Genomic DNA, 25806 nt, shown 5'->3' with positions numbered 1-25806 from the left:
TGTGAGTGACTGCCATGAATAGCATGCTTACCATGAGGCTAATTGCTAATGTGATATAACTGCCTAAATGCCTGTGGGTGAAGGTTGGGTTATTTGAATTGGAATAATTCATCAACTGATTGTTTTAAGCCCACTAGATAGTGGCAAAACCATCCTTTCTAAGCCCACCCGAGGGTGGCAAAATCTGCATTTTAAGCCTACCTGCGGGTAGCACCATCAAACCATTTTCAAACAAACAAACATAAAATGTTTTGTTCCAATTCAGGCGACTCAGTCTATACTTGTATGCTGTGCGCATCACATAGTAACCTAAGCTAATAACCGGAATAAGAACATACAATGTTTTCAAAAATAGATATCATGGTTAGTAGAGGCCGGTCTTTGACCGGGCGAGCGGGGGTGCTCACGAAGTGACCTTCCCCAATCGTACCCAAGTTCCCGAGCCGAGGCAACTTTGGTGATGACGGACACGTGGCCTTTGGCACCGAGTCAGGGTTTCCTAAATTTCCCAAAATAAAATATTTAGGTGGCGACTCTGTATCTGGCAAAGCAGTCCATGTTTGGCACTTCTTTCAAAAAATCTGTTTTTTGCCGGATTTGGACTCTTTGGTTCAGACGTAGAACCGTGACTACAAGTCGAGTCCGAGCTGTAGCGAGGTCCCCCGCGGGCTTGTTACATGTGTTATGTTTGTCTGCCTTGAATGTCATGTGTGTTATGTTTGTCTACCTTGAATGTCGTGAGTAAGTGCGTCCTGTGTTACGATGATTTTGTTACCGTTTGTTAATGCTAATGTTATTGATGTTTTGCCCATGAAAAACAGGCGTAACGTCAACATTATGAAACAGGTACCCGCGCATTGTGCCAATGTGCAATGCCAAATGACACATCATGGAACATAGCTTGGAGATGTGGTTACATTGTGCGGATGGTTTTGTCATTGCTAAAAATAAAACGTTTTGAACACAATAAGCATAAAACACACATTCTGACGGTCCAATACAAATGTCTACGTCCGACTGCGAACAACAACCTCCGACAACTGACGAAGAAACCACTCTCAGTTTGTTTCGTTCTCAACGTCGACAATCGCAAACGCTACAAAAAATAACCTTTTGTTTGGGTTATAGAACAAAGCACAACAAACACACCCCATGGGCCTACGTTAGGCCACACAACAAAAGATTAAACACAAATATACATAAGAAAATAAATAAATAAGCATACCAATTGTTACAACATGAAATCAACACAATAGCCCCAACAAATCCCCCACTGTTAGTCGACCAAAAAAAGATTAACCAAAAAAAAGAAAAAACAGAGCACTAAGAGCCACAGTACCCACACCACCAAAGATATCTACGGAAACATCGAAACAAATCCATTCCCAAAAACGAAACAACCCAATACAGACATCACCCCACCCACACGCTCACCTTGTGAAAGAAAAAATCATACCACCGCCGATGACGGGAACCCACAACACCACGACAGAGCTCCCAGGGTAACAAAATCAAATCCCACAACCAATACTTCACATCAACAAATTAACCAAGTCCACCGCATATCACTGAATCAAATATATATAAATCAGGTAATGTAAAAATATGGTACTCGACCAAACAAAAACCACATCAGCATTAGAAACATGTGAATCCCATAAAAAGGGGGTAAATATGTAAACCCAACCAATATCAAATCAAATAAAAAGATTCCTCTCCAACTAAATAGGACCAAATGGTTTATAAAAAAAAAAACATAAGACCAAATGAAATAACATTCCCTGATTTGGGATTTATCAGTAATTTTTCTTTTAATTTTTAAAAATCAAAAAATTATGAAATTTAGATTGGAACTTGGAACTCCCACAAGACTTTCTTTATATAATATATAGATATATAGATGTACATATAAAAGGTGAATCACATGTTAATGAATAATTATCTTTTTTATATTAAGCAATGTTACAACCATCAAATATGATATCGTTCGAATTGTTCGAATATGTTTATGTTGGTCGTCCGACAAGTCGACTAGCTAGTCATCCGGAAGATAGGATGACGACCATGGTAGATGAGGATTACTGTAAACGAAAGTGAGGCTGGTCATCTGGTTGGCACAAATTCGAGCGATTTGGCGTGACAACAAATTCGGTTAATAAATCATTTCACTTTGAGCAATACTACCTTCACCGAATTTAGTATCCTCTGAATTGCCCAAATTTGTTCATGTCGATCGTCTAGATGATAAGGTGACAATCGCGATAGACAAGGGTAAAACCGGTCGTCCAATAGGTCATTTGGTTGCCACAAATTCGGCCAATTTAGATGACAGTAAATTTAGTAGATAAATCATTCCACTAGATATAACATCGTCTATCGATAATAATGTTATATTGTTGCATTTATTTTTTGCCTCTCTCCAAATTGGCACTCGAAAAAATTATCAAACAAAATCTGATGTTTGTTTGGCTCATAGCAGCCCTCAAGTGGAACATTCGCATGATGGGCTATTAGCTCTATGATAAGAGTGTGTCATTAATAATTGTGTCTATACGCTTTGGTTATATGAGTGCTCATAACCACATGCAGAGGCGGAGCTACGATGGGACAGAAGGGTGTCGTCCCCCCTAACTTTCAAACTTTCAACTTATAATACAATCAGAACGAACTGTCATGAACTATTTTAATGAAAAAAATTATAAGTTGTGATGTTTGTTACAGAACATTATGTATATGGTATATTCACTTTAAAGACGTGTATCATGACAAACTCTTTTAGTATTTAAACTTTTATTTTACAAATCAGAATATGATATGAATTAAGAATAATATTTTGTTAATTTAGTTACTCTAATATATATGAAAAATTTTGTTGAGATCTCTAAAAAAAATTATCTCACTTTGACGCACAATAACATAGCATGTTAAGTGCTAACTTTTTAATTGTGACAGACTCTATCATTAAAACTTAATTTATGTGTCAATTCATCGTGCTCAATTATGGGATTCATAATGTGGGTATTTACTTTAGTATCTAATAGACTCTGGGAGTGTTTGGAAACCCAAGTTTGCGACTAAAATAGCCTTAAATACTGAAAAAGTTAAATAGCCTCTAATATCCTAAATCAATGATTTATATTTAAAAAAAAAAACAGTTGGCAGTGGGGCAACCTACACAGTCACGTTGACAATGTAGGCACAGTGTAGTGACAGCCTAGTCCCACAGGTTGAAATGACAATTTTGCCCCTTTAGACCAATTTTAGAAAAAGTGATATTAGGGACAAATTTATCATTTTAGCCTCAAATATCATTTCAAACACATTTTTCAATACAACAACTTAAATAAAAATACATCATATCTTCCTAAACACAAAAATTAAAATAGTCAAAAAGCTAAAAAAATAGCCACTTCCCAAACACCCACGTGTAGACTCGCCCGCGGGCCTCGCTACAGTTCGGACTCAATTTGTGTCACAGTCTTTAATCTGAACCAAAGAGTCCAAATCTGGCAAATCGCTTCAAGAAACAGATTTTTGAAAAGAAGTGCCAAACATGGACTGCTTTTGCCAGATACAGAGTCGCCACCTAAATATTTTATTTTGGGGGAATTTAGGAAACCCTAACTCGGTGCCAAAGGCCATGTGTCCGTCATCACCAAAATTGCCTCGGCTCGGGAGCTTGGGTACGATTGGGGAAGGTCAGCTATGAGTACCCCCTCTCACCCGATCCGAAGATCGGCCTCTACTAACCGTGATATCCGTTTTTGAAAACGTTATGTGTTCTTATTCCGGTTATTAGCCTAGAATTACTATGTTATGCACACAGCAAACAAGTATAGACCAAATCGCCTGAATTGGAACAAAACATTTCATGCTTGTTTTGAAGATGGTTTGCTACTCGCAAGTAGGCTAAAATGCAAGTTTTGCCACCCTCGAGTGGGCTTTTAGAAAAGATGGTTTTGCCACTATCTAGTGGGCTTAAAACTCACAGTTTTAATGCATTATTCCAATTTAGGTAATTCAACCTCCATCCACAAGCATTCAAGCAGTTATATCACATAAGCAGCTAGCCTCATGGTAATCATGCTGTTATGGCAACACTCATACGCATGCGGTATGCTAAAGCATGAATGCTTACCGAGTACTCCGAGCCAAAATAAAAAACTAGTTAGTAATCATATGCATGATCCTAGTTCATGTTAAGATGGCTAATGCAACACATGCAAAATACGATTAAGATAGGCTCGGCTAATCTATAATGACATGTGAAATGCTACAACTAATCACGTATTCAATTTGGAATTGAAATACAAATGCAGTTAGAATGATGCGCCGAGCCCGGTGCATGCAAGACAAATGTATGAATGCATGCATGCATAGCATAAGGTATGCTAATTTAAATATGCCCTAGTCTACCATCATAAGCGGGTAAATAAAAGGGAAGAAAGACGTGGGGTTGGAAGACATACACACACTCACGCACACTTATTACACAATTGCCCTCGCTCGGAGGGTCCGAATAAATATTATAGTCCAAATGAATAGTTCTAAATTAATTATTACAGAAGTTCCAATTAATTAACAATTTAAACAAAGAATTAAAGTGGCCACAGCCCCTGCCTCGAAATGCGCGGATGATGCATGCTTGACTCGTCTTGCCTAAAAATCCGTACCATACCACTGTTGCCTCTGTTTACACTGCCTTGCTCCTCGAAAAATTGTGCAACTCCCAAAGTGAACTCTCTGGACACTGGGGAGCATCACCGACCAAGTGGAATTTTTAGCGGTGAGCATGGTCCGGATTGGACCGGATTGGGATAAAACCAGGACCAATCCATTATTTACGGTTCCTAAAAAATTGGAACCAATCCAATCCGTTTAAATCATGGAACCAATCCGAACCAATCCATTTAAATACGGATTGGATCGGTTTAGGACCACGGATTCACATAATTAAATAACAAAAATATATATAACACTTGAATTTCATAAAAATATAAACATAGCGCTATATTAGTTCCATAATAGCAACATGTTTTTCTATAATAACGACATACTGTTCTAGAATTTAAACAACCATAAGAAAACTGGTTTCACCATAAGTATTTAGACCATTGCAAATTAAAACTTAAAACTAACAAACAAAAGTAATAAAAGAAGATATTATACGATTTTAGGTTTGAGTTTAGATTTTACATAGAATAAGAAAAGATACTATGGGGAGGATGTATAATAAAAATATAGACTATTTGTATACGGTCCGGATCGGTTCCAATCCGGAACCGTGGGATTCAATCCGGAACCAATCCGTGAACTACGGATTTTTAATTATTCAATCCGGAACCGAACCACGGATTCAAAAAATCAATCCAAACCTATCGGATTGGACTGGATTGGATCGGATTACGGATTTCACGGATTCCTTGCTCAGCCCTAGGAATTTTCACCGGCCATGTCCGGATGGTTATCGACCATTTTTAAATCCATCCGCAAATAATGAATGGCCGGTCGGCAGTATAGATGGCCCGCCGACCAAATATTCCTGCAGAACCTGTTTTTGACAGCAGCAGAGGGCAGACAGTGCATGGCAAGGAAATTCAAAGCAATGTATGCATGGTCATTCTCCCTATCATGCGATAGACTCAAGAGAGCATGGCCCTCGACCCTCGGGCCATCAATCACGTACTTCAATGCATGATGGCCCAAAAGCCAATTGTGCAACTTTGATATCAAATGAAATGCAAGCACAAAACACATCAAAAGCAAGGGAATGCACAATGGTGCACATGCGACCGAAGCATGCAAACAATCATACGAACATGCAATGCAGCTACATGGCACACACAATGCTAACAACATAATATGCACAACGCATTGAAACATGGCATACACAATGCAGGATGGACTTATACCAATGTGAGTGGACCTCAGCCACACTCACATCAGTGGCCAATAAGATGGAAATGAGGCAACCGAAATGCACACAAACATGTCCAATGCATGGACCGATCCTAAGATACAACACGCAACTCTAACTGAGCATGGAAAATGATGAAACATGGCATATGAACACGCAAATTTCAGCACTGAAGTATGATGCTAAACAGCCCCAAAACATGGAAAAATGGCACCCGATGCATGAGATGAAACCCGCAACTCGAAACAAGGCACACGGAATGACTCATGTACAATAGCACTTTTATGTTCAATGAGAATAGTTTCTAGAGGAGGATGACTGGAAGAAACAAAAGTATTATGAGAAGTTTTTCATTTAGTTTTTGTAATAGTATTTATCTTTTGATAATAATTTTCAAGATAATCAAAGAAGTGAATTTCAGTATTTACTTCGTTCATAAATTTATACCATTTCTTGGTAATCGTGGATTGTTGGTGTTTATTATAATTATTTCTATAGGTTTGTCGTTTAGACTTATTGGCTTTAGATTTAAATTCGGCATGGAGTTTATTAAGATATGGAGTAAAAAGTTTACTAAGAGTTAAAAATTTTCGGGTAAAGAAATCAGGAATAGAATTTTGATTACCAATAATATATTCAATATCAAAATTAAAAATATTTTCTCTTACACAATTATCAATTTAATTACAAAAAAAAAAAAAATAAACTTTCCAAATATAACTATTTTAGTCAGGTAAAAAATAGATACAAAATCAAATAGCTAACTAATAACTAACTTTCCAAATAAGGCCAAAATGCTATAACTTGTTATTCATGGATTAAAATTATAAGTTTTATCACTGGGTAGACATGGAGGTATAAGACATTGGGGTGTGACCCAATGGTTTAGTAGCTACACCTTAGAATGTAGTGAGTGAGAGGTTAAAGATTTGAGTTGATGGAGCAACAACGGCCTTTCAATTGTAATCTAACTATAATAACATACTAACCTTGTCTTAGGAGGAGAAGGGAAAAAAAAATTAAAAAAAATGGAGGTCTAAGTATACACAGTATTGGTTGGTTCAGGGCAACGCTACGTAATACTCTATATGTATTATAGTTCGAGTTTTCACGATTTTGTATTGGATGATTGAAAAATATGAGGAGATATGAAATTTATGATTAGTTAGGAATATAGCCACGGGTATCCCTGAAGCAACCAATAATTTTTCATCCACTTAATCTATATTTAAATAGTTCAATCGAATTAATTTTTAATGAATAATTGAGGAAGTAAAAAATAGGTATGTTTAGTTTCAATTTTTTAAAAATTAAGTTTTTTATTTTTCATATTTTGAATAAATATTTTTAAAATTTTAAGTAAATTTTTTTTTTTACTTTTTTAGATGTATCTAAATTGTAAAATATTTTAAAAAATAAATAAATACACAAGAATACGAAAAATATATTGAATTCTCATATATTTTTTGTATTTTTGATATTTAGTAAATTTTTTAAAGATTTTTTTCATAAATATTATAGTTTTTAAATATATTTATGTTAACTATATCTAAAAATTAAAAAAATTACTGAGAATATTAAAAAAAATTAATAAAAAAAATAAATTTTTTAATATATATATATATATATATATATATTTATTTTAAAATTTTGTGAAAAGTGAATCCGAAAATCCAAATGGACTATGGAATAACTTGGTCAAGACGAGTCCATCCGAAACGCTCACATCTGATTGACACAGTGGTGCGTACCGATCTTATCATGCGCACATTATAGTCCTTCGTTTTGATCGTTTCACCCTACAACAATGGCGAGCTTGAAGACCGATTCTCCCCTCAGTCGTCGCATCGTCCGCTCTTTCTTGGACTTCCTCAATTCTGGTTCTCTCTCTCTCTCTCTCTCTCTACACTTTGTCTCTCTTCTCCTTATATATAAATATAGATTTTGTGTCAAAACATTCATGCTGGGCTTTTGATCTTAATGAACTAAATTATTGCAATCTAAAGTTTGAAGTTTGGTTCTGTTGTATCAAAGTATCAATTTTTTTTTAGTGATTGGGGCTTCTGAGGTGTGTTGGGGTTGCTATTCTTCCAATTTGTATTGACCTCGTAATTTTGTTCTAACTTGATGTTTGCAGCTTAATTTTGATGTAATTTTGTTTCCCATTGAACCAATGTGTTTCTTTCTCTCTGATACTAGTTTTTTTGGAACTGTTTATTGAGATGAATATTAAGGTCTGGGATCTGGATGCTCCATGGGGTGAAACTTGAAAGAGCCAAATTAATATATCTTTACTTCAAATTAAAAAAAAAAAAAAAAAACTGTTAAAGGGATAATTTTTAAAATTCAAAACGACTTAACAATTATAGACTGTTGATTTTGGAATGACACGTTGCAACTGTATGGATTACCATGATTGAGGGGATCTAAATCTAAGGTATGTTATGCTTTTGCAAATTAAGGTTGAGTCTTTGCCTTTTACCTATTTGGGCTTGTCATTAGGGACCTTCTTTCAAAGAAAAGAACGTATGAGCTTCTATTTTTCGAGTGATTCCAATGATAGTTGACAGGTTGGAAGGGACAATATCTATCTAAAGGATGTAGAGTTTGCATACTTCTTCACCATTAGAGTTTCAAGAAATTGTAACGATATTTTCATTAGGGTGGGATATAATGAGTTTAAATATCATTTGGTGGATTGGGGCACCCTGTTTGGTTTCAATTTTTTGAATTCAATTTTCTGAAAATTGAATTGTTTTTTTTTTTGTAGTAATTTTTTTTTTAATATTTTAAGGAATTTTTTTACTTTTAGATTGACCTAACCTAGATGTACCTAAAAAGTAAAATATTTGTAATTTTTTTGTTTAAAAAAAAAATCAATAAATATACAAGAATACGAAAATGTACTGAATTTTCGTATATTTTTTGTTTTGTATTTTTGGTTTTTAGTGAATTCTTTAAAGATTTTTTTCACAAATATTATACTTTTTAATTATATTTATGTTAAATGTATCTAAAAAGTAAAAAAATTGCTTAAAATATTAAAAAAATTCACTATAAACAAAAAAAACATGTAAAACAATAAACTCAATTTTCAGAAAATTGAATTTAGAAAATTGGAACCAAACAAGGGTATGCCTTTGAGTGGGTTCGGTTTGGGGATTCAGAAGCTCACCATTTTCATTCAAGCTCTTTTAGGGAAATCGATTATGAGGTTTTCTTGTGAAGGGATAGGTTTTGGGATGAGGTGGTGATATCAAAATATGTATGTATGTGGGGGAATAGTTGTCCACAAAGGCAATATCTCGTGGTATAAAGTTGTGGAGGGTATTGGGTGGCATTTTGGGAAGGGAGGTTGATACGGAAGGGAGGTTGATACGGCAAAGGAGATTGGTTTGGTGGATGGTTTTGAGATAGGTTGTGAGTGGGTTTCCGTTTCATATTTATATTTTGCAGATGATACCTTTTTCTTCTCCTCTACTAAGGAAATTAAAGTGGTTAATTTGCTTTCTACTTTTAGAATCTTTGAGGTGGTGTCGGTGCTTAAGATGAAATTTTATAATGGCTCTTAGTTGGTATTAATATTCCACAGGATACGTTATATAGGGTGGCGGTCAACTTGGGTGTGCCATTGAATCTTTGTCATTAAATAATTGGTGCTCCCTATAGGGGAGAGTCCCAAGTCTAAAAGCTTTTGACCTCAGTTATTGAGAGGATTAGTAAAAGCTTGGAAGAGGGCAATGTTATTTAAGGGGGAGGCGGGTAGGCTTGCTTTAGTTCAATCTGTGTTGTCTACTGTACAGCTTTACTATTTTTCTTTGTTTAGGATTCCGGTGGGGGTGGAAAATAAGATTGAAAGGACGAGGAAATCAAAGATGTCAATAAGTAATTGATTACGTATGTCATTTAAATTATGACTGTGCTTAATGAGAGCATTAAATAGATGCAATTTTTCTTTGGAAGAATGAAAATTTGTCTAGAGTGGTGGATGTAAATCAAAGAATTACTCTAAGCTCCTAGATTTTGGTTTATGGTATATTTTGAGTCTGTATTTTGTGGCATCATATTATGACGCATCATGAAGTTATATTATGAGAAGTTGAAAGCTGCTGTAGCATTTCTTGTATGCTTCCCAGACAGCATGTGATTTTCTTAATTTTGTGCACCGAGCAGTCTTATGCACTATTAATTTTGTTAGACTATGTTCAAAGGATTCGTTTAAGCCATGTAAATTGTCCTCATCATTGTGCCAACCTTCCTTCAGCAAGATGGGACTAGATTTAGTTCATGGAGAATGTGTTCATATCAATTGGATGATCATAAAAGGTGGGTTAAACTAATTTCAACTCCATGAACTATGGCCACTGTGGGATCTAGTATTTTCCCAATTGAAGTGCCAAATATTGACTTTCAAAGACTATGCAAATGTGTTGACCAAAATTATGAAAATGCATAAAACTATGTAATAGTTCGTTCAATCACACACATACATTACTACCCCTATTAAAAAAAATTGTAGTATTTTTAGGCACATGAGCTATTTTATGCTTATTGCTGGTTTGCTTCAAATTTTTGATGTCTTAAGACTCCAATGCCCTTAGCACTACTAAATTTGGTTTACCTAGTTTTGCATATTAACTATTAAGAAAAAAACTTTGCATATATGTTACCATACTTCAGTTTTGCAATGGTGGTGCATGGTTATTTTCTTTTCTTGTTTTCAACTGTTGTTAGAATGCATTTGAATATGCATTTGGTTGTTAATTCCCTTATAATGGTTGTTTCTCTGATACAGTCGAACCTGCTCCTGGTGTTGATCTTGAAGGTCTTGAGGTAGCCAAGGAATGTTTGGCAGAGGTCTTTAAGATTGACCCTTCTTCTGTTGACAGCAGGGAAAAATCTGATTTGTTGATTAACCTATTCAATTCATGGGAAGCAAATGAGAAACAAGAACATAAATCAGATCTTACTCATGAAGCATCATTAGCAGATGCACCTAGTACATCCTCAGCTGAGATTGCTTCTGATGCTAATCATTCAGAGGCATCACAAACTCTGGTTTATTCTTCATCCATTTGCTATCTTTTTATCATCTACTTTATTTAGGGCTTGTATGTGATTCTTTGCTTGTACTATTTTGGATTCCTTAAATTTGCTGAGGGAAGAGTGGCCGAACAAAGACAAAGAGGAAGAATGTGTCTATGGTTTAAGCACTGTGCTTTAGGAATGATGACATGATTATCTTTTTTATCTGGTTGAGGTGCAAGCTTTGGTAAATTTATATGCTTGCTGTTTGGTTTTACAATATATATATATATATATATATATATATCTGTTTGAGTGCAATTAAATGATTTTAATCCAAGGCTTCAATGTTTTAAATGTTTAGGTTTCAAGTTTTGTTTAATAATTAAAATTTACTAGAAGTCCATTGATGTGTTCTAATATTGAAAATGCTAAGCTTATTGTAGGATGCTTCTTGTTGTGATATATAGATGAAATTATATTTATATATATTATCTAGGTACATAAATGAAGCAGTGCTTTATGACTCTATGCATTTTGTATTTTATTTATTTATTTATACACTCTTTTATTTTGTGAATTTGAGTTTCATTTGTTTATTTTTTATCAACTTAATTAGGGTGAGGATTGGACGAGAGAAGCTCACACCTTAGGTAAGGCCTTGCTTTGTCTTGTATTCATGTTTTATTATTATTATTTTTTTATAAATAAGTAAATTATTAGAAAAGCATCAAGATGATGCAAAGAATACAAATTTCAAACCCCCAAAGAAACAATGCTAAACTAGCAAATCCTCTATGAAATCAACATAAGCTAAAACATCTTGATCAACCAATCCCGTAACCCAATTATATAACACCATAAGTAGCCGCCTCTCCAACCAAGAAATTGACTGAGACACCCCTTGGAATACACGCCTGTTACGCTCCAACCAAATATGTTTTTGTACACCTTTCTGATGGTGTACAGTGTTGTTGAAGTTTGATATTAAGGGTAGGTAATTCGTCTTCTTCTTCTTCTTCTTAGTATTATTGGTACATGGGAGGGTGAAGCCTTGGAGAGACATGACACAGTAGGTCACAATCCCACTTAAATCCTGCTGAATAAAAGGATGGACCCCAGAAGGGGGAGTCATGAAGGATTGTAAGACCATTTTGACGGACCAATCTAAAATCATTACCAAAAATGGCCCATACTAGAATCTGTCCTTTGATTCTTAGTATTATTGGTACATGGGAGGGTGAAGCCTTAGAGAGACATGACACAGTAGGTCACAATCCCACTTAAATCCTGCTGAACTAAAGGATGGACCCCAGAAGGGGGATCATGAAGGATTGTAAGCCCATTTTGACAGACCAATCTAAAATCATTACCAAAAATGGCCCATACTGGAATCCGTCCTTTGATTCTGCAGGATTGAATCCATTTTGATCATCCAAGTCAAAATTGCCTGCTCATCTGCACAATGGTTGGGTCAGTGACTCACTGCTGTAAGAAGTGCCGAGACTGTTACCTGAGGCTGTTACATAACCTGATGATTCTGATATAACCTGCTTTAGCGTGTAATCACAAGTGTTAATGGGCTGTTACAGCACGTTGGCAGTCTGTTTTATGACAGGCTGATTTTCTTCTTGTTTTTTTTATTTGTTTCAACCAAAATATTTCTTTCATGCTTTCCTTATATTTTTTTTTTCTCTGAAGGATTCATTATCTCTTTCTTGGTTTTTACTATTGAATTGAGAGGGGAGTATATTGTAGTTGAGTTAGAGGCATCTGGAAAAAGAGAAGTTAGTTTTTTAAAATTTTGCTTAAATATGAACTCACACAAACGCTTTAGAAAAACCGTTGCCAGCATTACCTTATTTCTTTGAAATTTATTTATTTATTTTTAGCTTTTGGAAAAGGTCCAAGTTTTAAATCACTAATCTGGTTGAAATATGAATTGCAATTCCTATTTTTGGTTCCTCTGTATTATGCACTTTTCAGAGTTCTTGTTGTTTTTTTGCGTTCAGTGGACAAAGAATTAACAGTGTTAGGCCTTAACAGCTGTTTTCAATGATAATAATCTCAGTATATTCACATTGTTAAGGACATTCTAATTTTAATGCATGTGTATTTGACATTGGAGACTTACCAATGTGGTTGAACCAGGAGATTTGTTGGGCATGCTTTAAGTTGCATGCACTTTTTTTTTTCTTCTTATTCATCATGTTACTGGCAGGAGCTTCCGAAGATGAACTTTTTGGGCAATTTTTTGGTGCACTTGAAAAAATTCATTATTTCATCCCGATGTCTGATGGACATGATGACCAGGTCCAACTGGATAGAGCAACACACTTCTTTCACAATGCTGCAATGGTATGATTATGTGCCCATGGATATGCTTTTTCTGCATCTACGTAGACCCACTTCTTTCAGTTGATTCTATTCGATGCCCCAATTGAAGAATACTTTGGATCCATGTTTATAAAGGTGTGATTATTAGGTTTACGTTAACTGTCAGCCTACAAAAGCCCTCCTTGCTTTAGGTTTGGGACTGATTGCGTAAAAGATAAAACACTAAGCACAACATAGGCTGAGTTTCAAGTCTCCAAACCACCCTCCTTAATAGGAATACAAACTGTATCCCAATACACCAAATGATTCTTGAACTGGGACATTCTATTTCAAAGAAAGTCCCTATGCAATTTTCAGCTCTCTTGGCAACTTGAATAGTAAATAGACATAAAGTAAGTAGGCAAATCAACAACGTACTTTTAATCAACACAAGCCAACTTCTAGACTGGTACTGCTGCCTTTTTTTTTTTCCATCCTACCAATCTTCTTTGGAATCTTTCTACAATGTCATCCCAAACATGACTTGCCTTATATGTAGAACCCAAAGGTAATCCCAGATTAGTAGAAAGCATGAATTCTACTTTACATCCTAAAATAGAGGCCAACACTATGCCTACGTTAAACGGATACAAGAAATCTCATTCAATTTCTTGTGCTTCTTTCTCTTTGATAATTTGTCGTTTGAACCCAACACTGGCTAATGGTGCGCTTTTATTTTATTTTTTATTTTGTGTTCTTTGCCTGTTTATTTCCACATTCTTGCTATTCTTATTTGTCCAAGCACATCTCTTGATGAGTTGGAAAAAAATAATACAGGAGATGAAAAAGTCTGGATGCCAGATTTTTGATGTGAGAAACCTGGCTGAGACCTTCAAATCACAAGGTACTTTTTAATCATTGGCGTTTGTTTGATTGGCGGTTACTTGTATTTTAATTTGTACTTGGATTGTTTTAATATCTTTTCGTGGTCTTCCAAGAATGATTTTATTGTTTCTGTTATTCAAAACCAGAGTGATTATGGTTTCTGCATGGTGGTTATTATCTTTACACACATATTATGCATGCAGTTGTCTAATTTTGATGCTCCATTTATGTGACTATTCATTTCCCACAAATTATTTTACAGTCTTTTTGGCTTGCATACAAGCTCATATATGTTGTAATACTGCCTTTTTTTCTGTAGGTAACAGGGCCATGCAGTCAAAGCTATACTGTGACGCAATTGAACTGTATACTTTCGCTATTGCACTTAGTGCAGATAATGCTGTTTACTATTGCAACAGGTGCAGCACTTGTTAATTGATGTTTTTAAGATTTTCATTTCTGAATATGATGCTTTGGCATTGGTTGTAACTTGTGCCATGGTGTATGCTTTTTGCGGATGATATCGTGTTAGTGGATGGGACTAGAGAAGAAGTTAACACTAAGTTAGAGACTTGGAGAGAAGCACTTGAATTTAAAGGATTTAGGATAAGCAAAACTAAGACAAAGTACATGCAATGTAATTATAGTAATAGTGACAATGGAAGCAAAGGAGAAGTGGAGATTGAGAATCAAAAATTACCTAAGAGTGAACATTTTTGTTATTTAGGATCGATTATCACTACGGCTGGGGAGATTGGAGCGGATTTGATTCATAGAATTAAGACGGGGTGGCTTAAGTAGAAGAGTGCGTCTGAGGTACTGTGTAATAAACGAGTATCCACTAGACTAAATTGAAAGTTCTATGGAACGGCTATTAGGCCAGCGATGTTATATGGGGTGGAATGTTGGACAATTAAGAAACAACATGTAAATAAGATAAGTGTTACTGAGATGAGGATGCTAAGGTGAATGTGTGGTAAGACTAGAAAAGACAAAGTTAAGAATAAATATATTTGTGAATGAGTAGGAGTAGTACCGATAGAAGATAAGTTTGAAAGAGAATAAATTGAGATGGTTTAGTCATATATAATGGAGACTAACAGAGACAGTAATGAAGAGATGCGATACAGAAACGGTAGATGGAAGTGTTAGGGGAAGGGGCAGACCTAGATTGACGTGGGCTAATGTAGTAAATAGAGATATGAATTTCCTTAATTTAACTAACCAAATGACCGTTGATAGAGTCAAGTGGAGAAGAAGAATTCATGTAGCCAGCCCCATTTGATGGAACTTAAGGCTTGTTTTGGTTTGGTTTGGAATTATTAGTGATGTGACTGTCATCAGTATAATTGGCAATTATATTTCATTTGTAATTCTAGGTTAACCAACTTCTTCTAGTTTTCTTTTTTCGATATCAATAACTCTCTCTGCGCCACAAGAATACCAGGCTTGTGTAAGCAAACCATCATCTGTAGACAAGTGGCCTGTTCAAGTCAATAAGATTTTGCAAATACATTATGGTTCTTAGCTGGTGATTGGATGTTAGTGAGTGTAGAATAGATATGGTGGGATCTTTAGTTTGGATAGGGCATCATTGAGGCCCTTGCTCATGCATCATAAGTTTAGTCCTGCTGCCTAAAGACCTTGAATTTACTTGGTGCCACTAGAAATTATCTAACACTCTTCTCTGGATTTCCGAAGAGCACCTCAAATGTACCCTTGTTTGGTATGGTATCTATATGTCATAATATCAGACTGTTCAAAAGTGTGTATCCATGTTTTGTCTGGTATCTATATGTAATAATGTCACTCTGTTTAAAAGTGTGTGTCCAACTAAGCGATGGATATGTTTTGGACACCAACATGTGTCGGATACACTTCCGAATGTATCTTACTATTTTTAAAAATTGTTAGACCTGGACACAAGGTTTTAAAAAGTGGCCGCAACCGTTACGTAACGCCGTTAACGGTTGTGGTAGTTACCGCCACTCGTTACAGCCGCTTTTGCAGTGTGATTGAGATTCACAGGTGGATCGGCCGTAGTGGCTGCTATAGCGATCGTAACGGTGTCGTAACGGCCTGTTACACACCGTTACGTAACGGTTCCGAATTGCTTCTTTCGAAAAAAAAAAAAAAAAAAAAAGGTTGAAAATGGGGGAAGAGAGATAGAGAGAGAAGAGGGAAAATAGAGGAACAAGAGATAGAGAGAGGGAATAGGGAAGATGAAGAACATGTTATTGATTTGTTGAAGTTGTAAGACCTATGCTATTCTGTTCAGCTGTTATCACTCAACCATTTTGTTTGTGTGTACCTATCTATATATTGTTTGATAATAATAATAATAATAATAATAATAATAATAATAATAATAATAATAATAATAATAATAAATGTGGTCATTGTCTATTTGGCTTAATTAATATATATATATATATATTTAGGGTTTTATTTATTCTCTTACTTTGTCATTGTTTATCTTATATATAATAGTTAGTGATTGATTTTTGTATAACATAAAGTCATTAATTATTAAAATAAAATGTAAAAAACTCAATTTATAGTGATTTAAAAATATGAAATATATTGGATCAAACTTAAAAATTTATAAAAATTGATCAATATTTATTTTAAAACCCAATAAATATGATCATGGAAAAAAAATGTGCGTATCGGTAAGTTTTTTTCAAATTGTGCGAAAAATAAAAAAATTCACGGTTCCGGTTACCGCAACCGTTACGCTACGGCCTTTACGCCCCGCAACCGCAACCGCAACCGCGCCACTGCCACCGTTACGGCGACCGCAACCGCTTTTCAGAATCTTGCCTGGGCATGCTTCAAACACTTGGGGGACACACGTGATCATCGCTTAGACTCATAAAACACAATACAAGTTTGAACATAGTAACCTGTGATTCAATGATAAAAGAAAATTAATGTAGATTTATAATTATACTAGTTAACATCTTCTTTAAACTTTAGGAATGTGTTATGTTGCATTTTTTGTTATATTCGAATTAAATATTTATATATAGTACGATATATAAAACTATAGATTTTGTGTGCTCCCCATGTGTTGTGTCTTGCATTTTAAAAAAAAAAATTCATTTCGGGTGCCCGTGACTATGCTTCTTAGGGTATGTTAATTGGTTTGGTTTGGCATCTTATGTGTAATAGAGATTCTGGACCATTTAACTTAACCAAGAGATTATCTTGTGTGTCTCCAGATTCAAGGACAACCTGCACTGGTAAGTGAAATGATATGTTTGGAATTACCCATAGGGTTCTTGAAGTCAGTCTCATTTTTCAAGCTTAAATATCCTTGTATATTTACTTCATGGCATTTCTTCAAAGTAACAACTAAAACTCTGTTAAATGCCCATAATTCTGCTATCAATAGGAATTCTGAAAACAAGCAGTAAGTGTAATCTGTTTTTAGCAGACAAAAATGCAACCGATCAAGGATCTTTTTAAGGTGTTGAATGTGTTGTTTGGATTTGTCAACTCCTTACTGTAGACCATATCATACGTTAGTTTTTGGATCCTCATGATAAATTGATGGATATTAGGTTTCAACTTTTTTAGAGCCTTTGTCTAAAGTTGCATCTTCAATAAGAATTCTGAAACTGTGGTTCTTACTATCTTTGAGGACAAACATGTATAGAATTGGCATTCTTTGCTTTTTATAAGTTTACTTTGGTTGTATTTTGATTGATTAATTTGAAATCAATGGTTTTAGATGTGAAATTTTAACAGTGACATCATATATGTGGAATTAAATGTAGTCTATGGATGGAATTGGGAGCTTTTGTTAGTGGTTTGGAATGAATGGAGTTATTTGAAAACCATCCCATGGCAATCTGAGTTTCACAATGATTTTTTTCTCTTTCTTATGCTCCTACGTCTACTTTGTTGTCTCACCTCTCAATCCAGCTCTAGTAGCCAGTCTGTTTGCATATTTGTGAATTTGAACACTGAATCCACTTTTTTCCAATCCATTAATCAAAACACGACCTTGATCTTTTCCTATTTTATAAAAATGTCTGTTTGCCTGATTGCTGTGAATTTCAATCTCTGTTTTCTATTTTACTTCGATGTTTTAATAAAATCTATGCCTACCAGGGCGGCTGCTTACACCCAGGTCCATCAATACGCAGAAGCAGTCAGGGACTGTCTCAAATCCATTGAAATGAAGCCAAGTTATAGCAAGGCATACAGTCGGCTGGGATTTGCGTATTATGCACAGGGGAACTACAGAGATGCTATCGACGAAGGATTTTTGAAAGGTTGGTATGATATCAGTTCTGAAATGATGCATATAACTTGTAAAACAGTACAATAAACTGTGAGCATCAATGATGCTTTAACTGGAAATAGGCAATAACCATATCCTTATCTACTGTCTGTTATCCATCTTCTATGTATACATGTATTTATGGCAGTATCTTGTCTATTGTTCTCTTTGTTATTCAACAAGTATTAGTAGTTTTTATGTTGTTCAATATATATGAACCAGTGTCAGAAAATTTGGTAATAATTTGCTTTGATGGACAATAATATTCTCACACTGAACTGACTCTTCCTGTATAGTGTCAGTTGGTACCCAACCTTATATTGTATTTCATGGACTCTACTCTTCCTAGTGTACTTGTGTCCACAGGATATGACAAAGGTAAATGTGTCAACACCCGTATCCGTACCCCATTCAGACACTTGAATCCACTAAGTTTATATAGTGTTTGAAGATCAAGATGCTTGTATTTGCAAGTAGAGAAATATTTCTTACTTCTCACATGAATAAAAGAGATAAATTTCATAATTTTCCCTAAATCCTATTTAATTTGAAGTACATTTTTAAATAATTCACATCTTATCTAAAAATATTATATAATATTTGAGTGTTTAAGACGTGTCTCCGTACCCATCCCAACTTTTGGATGTATATATCTTAAAATTTAGGTTTAGGAAGATATAACGCTTGAACATGTGCCCACACCCGATATTTGCACCTGAGTCCATGTAGCATAGCTTTGAACCCAGCCAACTTTCACATTTTTATGATTGTTTTGAATTTGCTTTTTCCTGGGTATCTTATTGACCACAATACATCAATATGTTAGTTTACAGAAATTGAATTATAAATGATTCAAAGATGTAAAACACATGAAAAACAAACGTTCAAAAGACCCAGACTGTCTGTTGAGGTAATTGAATGTTAAAATGTTATTAGATGGGAATCATCAGGTATCCCATAGGTCGTATTCATCATAAAAAAATCCAACAGCCAGAACCAGAAGGAATACACGAGGAGACAATAAATGCATTGTGTAGGTTGATATCTTTTAAAATCAATGATAGTGAATTATGCAGTCTGACATGCCTAAAGCTCATTTTTTGCGTAGAATAGTGTAGAAATTTAATGTATAAAGAGAAATGATTGTATTATTAATTGATATATTGAATGTTACAATGATTCCTATATATAGAAGAGTAGGTGGTAGTAAGTGGTAGATGGAGTAGGTAAAGTGGAGGTGGTAGTGGTGTAGTGGGTTAGGTTTAGTGGAGTAGGTGAGGTGGTAGTGGTGTAGTGGGTTAGGTTTAGTGGGTGAAGTAGGTGATAGGTTTTAACAGTCCCCCGCAAACTCAAGGGGGATAGGAACTAACCAACTTGAGTTTGGAGAGAGTAACAAAACAAGAAAATACATAAAAATAAAAGAGGATAGGAGACACTGTATGGTCGTGTCAGACCGTTGGTGAAGACACTGGATGGTGGTGTCATAACGTTGTAGAGGACACTGTATGAGGGTGTCATAACGTTGCAGAGGACACTGTATGGTGGTGTCATAACGGTGTAGAGGACACTGGATGGTTGTGTCAGACCGATGGAGAAGACAGTTTATGGGGTCATGTCGGACCGGTGTAGTAGACAATGTTGTGATAGTTGTTGTGACAGTTTACGGAGTCTTGCTGGACCCTTGTAGAAACTAACCGAAATCAATGTCGGGACAGTTTACAGAGTCTTGTCGGACCCATGAAGGAGCTAACCGGAATCAATGTCGGGACAGTTTACAGAGTCTTGTCGGACCCTTGAAGGAGCTAACCGGAATCAATGTCGGGACAGTTTACAGAGTCTTGTCGGACCCCTAAAAAATACACTGTATGATGGTGTATATAGGCTGCCCAAATATATATATATATATGGATATATATAGTGAGCCCTCAAAAGTCGCGCCCACTTCATCAAAAGGCGTGCCTGACAGAAAGCGTCGAGCCATCAAAAGGTGAGCCGGAGACGCGGCGAGGCACGTGAGCGACAGAGTGGCGTGTCGGCCGCGTCGTCAATGTCGATATAAACCAATGCGGAGGCTGTGGAAACCAAACCAGGCTGAAACCTCTGAACATTGTCAGACTGAAACACTCTGAAAAATACTCTCGATCCAACCCTTCTCTGAAAAACTCTGCGTTTTCGGAGAGAGAAACTTTGTAACACTCTGTAACCAATCCTTCTCTGAAAGTACCGGTCGGAAATCGCTGCGTCGCTGAAACACTCAGCAACCCAAAAACATGGCCTCGTCTTCCCGTGGGCTGCTCACTCTCTTTCCCGACCTCAATGAGTCAACAAGAGAGAGAACTGGTGCGGTGGCCAGTGAACCTCAACCAAACACCTCTGTGTTTGCTCCGTTGAACTTTCCGATGCGGTCGGTGGAGCAAAAAATGGCGGTGCAAACTGATATTGAGGCCAATCAGTATACTCTGAAGTCATGTGTGGAAACCATGACTGCGGTCACAAACTTGTCGCACCGGCTGCAGAGCAGGACAAATGAGGTGCAACAGTTAAACTCCCAGCTGGCTCTGCTCCAACGCATGTATAAGGATGCGCGAGCAGAGATAAGTGTGCTAAAGGCAGAAAACAAGGAGCTGAAGCGGAAGGCCACCGTGATGTTCCGATTTGGAGGGCCGCCATATGCTGCAGTGGAGGAGCAGGGAGGAGGCAACTTGCTTGGTGGTCTAGGAAGCACGGAGGCAACACCGTCAAGGGCCGTCCAAGACGGAGGCAAGAAGAAGAGACCGGCGGCAGAGTAGGTCGGTGGGTGGCCGTCTGTAGAAAAAGAAAACAAATCTTTTGGTGTTGTGTTTTGGTTTGTTGGTTTTTTTTTTTTTTTTGTTTTTGTTTTTGTTGTAAAATTGTGATCGGGGTTGATCCCTGAAATGAATAAAGCAAGTGTGTTTGGCAAACTCGAATGGTAGGTGTGGTAATGCAGAAAAATCAACTGGAATGATTATTTTTTATTTTTTTTTGTGCAAATAATAATAATAATAATAATAATAATAATATGGGTATCATGGAGTGGGCGGTGGTACAAAAAAATATTGTGTAGAAAAAGAGGGAGATGGTGGAAAAAAGGAGGCCACTCGTGTTATTAAAATAAATTAAGGAATTAAAAAAAAAATGGTATTGGTTGGCGAAATAAATATATATATGAAAAAAGGAAAAGGATGAGAGCATTGGCGGAGGGACAGGCCTATGTGGCTGGCATGAAGTTGGGTCCATTGTGTTTTCATCATAAGAAGTGAGTGGGTAATAAATAAAAGAAAAGAAAATAAAATAAAAAGAAAGTTGGGTGGTGGAAAATTATTGTTTAGACAGAGAGAAGGCATGTGAGGTGTAAAGTGGAGGACAAAATAAAAGAAAAAAAGGTGAGAAATGTGATGATTTCTGTCCCTTCGCACAAAAACAGTACCACTACCACCTTTGGTGATTTGGCCGGTGCGGGCTTTGAAGATTGCTCGGATTTGGTGATTTAGGTGACTCGGATAAATGAATCTGCGCAAATTCATCCACCATTTTCCTTCGCTGTTCCTCTTCAGCCATTCCTACCTTCTGTTTGGTCTTTTGGCCAACATCTCCAGCTGCCTTTGCAGCTTTACTAAAAACACCAGTCACCCACGTAGTTCCAGTTTGTACATACGGGTTCTTCATTAGGGCTGATCCAGCACTACTGACTTTTTGCTCAGCAACAGCATATGCTGATTTGGTTTTGTCAGAAACCTGAAATTTCTGATCTACTCCCCGAACCTTCTCATTAACAACAGAAGTCCCAGCGCTAAACTTTTCGCTAAGCCCGATTTTTTTGTCAGAAGAAACAACCTTAGCTGTGGCTGTGGAAGTCAACTGGTGCTTCTCATCAAAGGACTTGACCTTGCTGACCGCATCTTTGCCTAACACAAAGCCCTTTGCAAGCACGCCGCTGACTACATCCTCTGCCTTCCGAAAAACAGATTCAGAACCACTTGCGGTTTTGTTTTCTGTTTTAAGAGGAGCTGCAAAAGCAGCAGGTGGAAGCTGATAATCTGGATCCAGATTTGTGGTGACGGTCAGATCAACTATTGTTGCTCCCGAAAGTAAGACTGCAGTCTGTGCTCCTTGCGAATCCTTGAAGGTAACAAATGCTATTTGGGATCGCTCAGTATGACTCAGCATTTCAACATATTCAATATCACCAGAAAAGGAAAAGAACTCCTTGACGTCTTGCAAAGTTGCCCCTAGGGAAACATTGCTGACTTTAATGGTTCTTATCGACATCGAGAGAATCAGGGATCGAATGAGAGAATAGGACGATCTGGATTGGTGATCTTCAACAATGGATGGATGAAGGTATGTGTACAAAATTCCAGCGGGCAGCGAAGGCAAGGTTGCCGGCCGGCTGCCCGCCGGTGAGAAAACAAAATACGGGCCTAAATCTTATGGCTCTGATACCATGTAGAAATTTAATGTATAAAGAGAAATGATTGTATTATTAATTGATATATTGAATGTTACAATGATTCCTATATATAGAAGAGTAGGTGGTAGTAGGTGGTAGATGGAGTAGGTAAAGTGGAGGTGGTAGTGGTGTAGTGGGTTAGGTTTAGTGGAGTAGGTGAGGTGGTAGTGGTGTAGTGGGTTAGGTTTAGTGGGTGAAGTAGGTGATAGGTTTTAACAAATAGTTATCACTAGATGAGTGGTGCGATCTGGAAATTATAGTCTTTACAAGAAATATTCTAGCAAACTCCGTCTTTTCCTAATTTGAGATTTCATTCTGCAGCCTTGGAATTGGATCCAAATAATGATTCTGTGAAAGAGAATATTCGGGTTAGTACTAGTTATTATTATTATTATTTTCATCATCATCATTATTAGTCATTATAATCTCACTGCCATTTTGATACTTAGGTGGCAGAGCAAAAATTGAAAGAGGAGCAACGAAGGTCAGAACATCATCAGGTAATATTTGTGGTCTGTCTGAGAAATGAATTCCCTTGAGAAAGAACACAGTAGTTTTGAATAAGATAGGAGTTGCATTGTGACAGTTAAGAAGGATACTCGTTATAGGTATCAAAGAAACTTTTAAATATTCTAAACTAGGCTCCTTCCTTTCCAAATTTGAGTAGTGCATGAATCAGATTATTGGTTTTTTTTTAGCATGCTCAACCTAAGATTGGAACAGGGTATCCAACTGTACTGAAATTATGGAGACGGACATATTTGTGCTGGCAAGCAAATATGCGTGGGTTTTTGTGAGAAAACTCAGTTTAGAACCCTTGCATAGGATGTAGGAGTATTAAACAAGAAGGTCAAGTTCAAAGATTGAAACACATGGGGTTCCTCTCTCATCAACTGTGAATCAACTGGTTTTCCTCTCACAAAAACTGTTGATTGTTATGTGCATCCAAAAGGAAACACTAAACCAAATATATATAGGTTTTCAGAATTAGAAACCAATTTAGACACACGAGCAATTTGTAAGAACTAGTTTTAATGTGCCATCTTTTTGAAGTTAGTGGTTATATTGCAATTAAATGTTTTACTTTTTTGCTTTGTACAGAACTCGAGTTCAGGAAGTCATCAAGAATCAAATCAGCAGTCTGCAGGGGAACCGAGGAGTCATGCCATGCCTCCGCCATTTACATCAATGCCATTCAATGCTAATGGCCTTCCTGCAGATATTGCAAGTATGTTTAGGAACATGGCTGGCAATGCATTTCAGGGACAACATCCTCAACACAGGCGAGAAGCAGATGGCAATACTGATACAGTTGATGAGCCAGAAATAAGAGTCGGTGGCAACGTAAACGTCAATTCCGGGGAACAAATGCCTGAGGAGCTAACGGGGGCTTTGAGATCTGTGATGGAGATGTTTCAAGGAGCGTCGTCGTCTTCTGTTAATCGACAAGATAATGTGAATGGAAGATCGGCGCCAAGCTAATTTGTGTTGGACATGTAAAAGGAGTATATTGTGCTTATTGAGAAAGTTGCAGAGAAGTATCAAACCTTAGTTGTGAAACAAAAGCACATATATTAGTGCTGTTTTGAAATTTCTTAGGGTTTAGACTTGATTCACATCATGTTTGTTGTTTCGGTCTTCCATGCTAATGTGTTGTCTGGTTCATGGATGAGGAAACAGAAAAGAGAATGAAAATGAAAATGCTACTATTTTGATGTTAAAATGTTTGTTATTGCTTCTTTTCTGGACTGATTCTGGGTTGGTTGCTAGTTCTAAGAAAAATGTCTGAAATTAAATTTCAGATATTTTTAATCAATGATTGATTCAAATGATCCCAGATCCTCTTCGTTTTTTTGGTAGTCCTTTCCTTCTTTTCTCTTCTTTCTTTTTTAACTATACATTATTATTATTTTCATATGATTTTATCTTTTTTGGAGAGAATAATTTTTAAAAATTTTGAAAATATGTTTTTGGCATTTAGTTTCATCAAACTAATTTCTAGCTCCATTTGGTTTGTTTTTCAGAATCTTTTTTAGAAATTTTTTCTAAAAATCTAAAACATAGTTTGGTGAAAAAATGAAAAATATCGATCATTTTCCTATAGTTTTTTCTCTTTGGGAGACTAAATGATTTTTAAAAATTCAAAATTAGTTTTATCTATTTTATCAAATTAGTTTTTATTTTTTGAAAATTGTTTCTGAAAAATTTAGGTTGCGTTTGGTTGAGTTTTCTAAATATGGTTTGAGAATATGAGTTGTATTTTGAGTTTGTGAGTTTTGGAATTATGATTTGAGTGTAGAAAATTTGTTTGGTGAATGAGTTTTAAAAAAAAATTTGAAAAGAGTTTTTGAATTGAGTGACGTGACATAATTTTTGATATAAGAATTTACAATTCATAACTAAACACACCACTCAAAATTTTATTCAAAACTCATAAAAAATAAAAAATAAAAATTGAAAATATTTTTTATTTAAAATATAAAAATAATAAGTGTAAAAAAAAAAAAAAACATGAACACTGTTCTGGTCAATTGGCCGGACGTCCGGGGAACATCCGGGTACACGAATTTTCAAATGTGAGTGTGAAAATGATTTTTAAAAACTGTAAACAAATACTGCACTCAAACTAAAAGGTAGAATCATGATTCAAAAGATGTAATAACTTTGTATTGTTTTCTGGAATTTTCAAAAACGAATTCAAAAATCAAATTTTGAAAAGAAAACCAAAAACAGGGTAGGGTGTTAGTGCTTTAGAATTTACGGATACATAACCAATCTCATAAAATAATCATGGTCATACATATTAATTGGCAAAATTTGTTATAAAGGAAACAGTTTTATTTATATTGCTCCATTTATATTTTAAGTGGTTAGTTTGTATCTGTAAACTTATTGTTGTCA

At 35.9% G+C, this 25806-nt stretch overlaps 1 protein-coding gene and 1 pseudogene across 2 annotated transcripts; one reads left to right on the top strand and one right to left on the bottom strand.

Moving 5' to 3' along the window:
• The first annotated feature begins 7569 nt into the window (after nucleotides 1–7569).
• TPR8 (Tetratricopeptide repeat (TPR)-like superfamily protein) lies at nucleotides 7570–24628 on the top strand. 2 transcript variants are annotated; one of them, XM_028233346.2, is made up of 10 exons: nucleotides 7570–7797; nucleotides 10713–10975; nucleotides 11562–11595; nucleotides 13164–13300; nucleotides 14096–14162; nucleotides 14463–14562; nucleotides 18263–18426; nucleotides 23227–23273; nucleotides 23355–23405; nucleotides 24007–24628. In XM_028233346.2, the coding sequence occupies exons 1-10, from the start codon at nucleotides 7725–7727 to the stop codon at nucleotides 24385–24387; spliced, it is 1317 nt and encodes a 438-aa protein (XP_028089147.2). In that variant the 5' UTR covers nucleotides 7570–7724; the 3' UTR covers nucleotides 24388–24628. The 2 variants fall into 2 exon arrangements, with proteins under 2 accessions (XP_028089147.2, XP_028089152.2); XM_028233351.2 differs by lacking the exons at nucleotides 11562–11595; nucleotides 13164–13300 and having other exon boundaries at nucleotides 7575–7797.
• On the bottom strand, nucleotides 21885–22866 carry LOC145792530 (binding partner of ACD11 1 pseudogene; annotated as a pseudogene).
• Nucleotides 24629–25806: the final 1178 nt, after the last annotated feature.

Source organism: Camellia sinensis, chromosome 6, assembly GCF_055761805.1.
Source record: "Camellia sinensis isolate YWXY chromosome 6, ASM5576180v1, whole genome shotgun sequence".
Lineage (NCBI taxonomy): Eukaryota > Viridiplantae > Streptophyta > Magnoliopsida > Ericales > Theaceae > Camellia > Camellia sinensis.
Note: the sequence above shows the minus strand (reverse complement) of the source record. Positions and strands in the feature narration are given on the sequence as shown.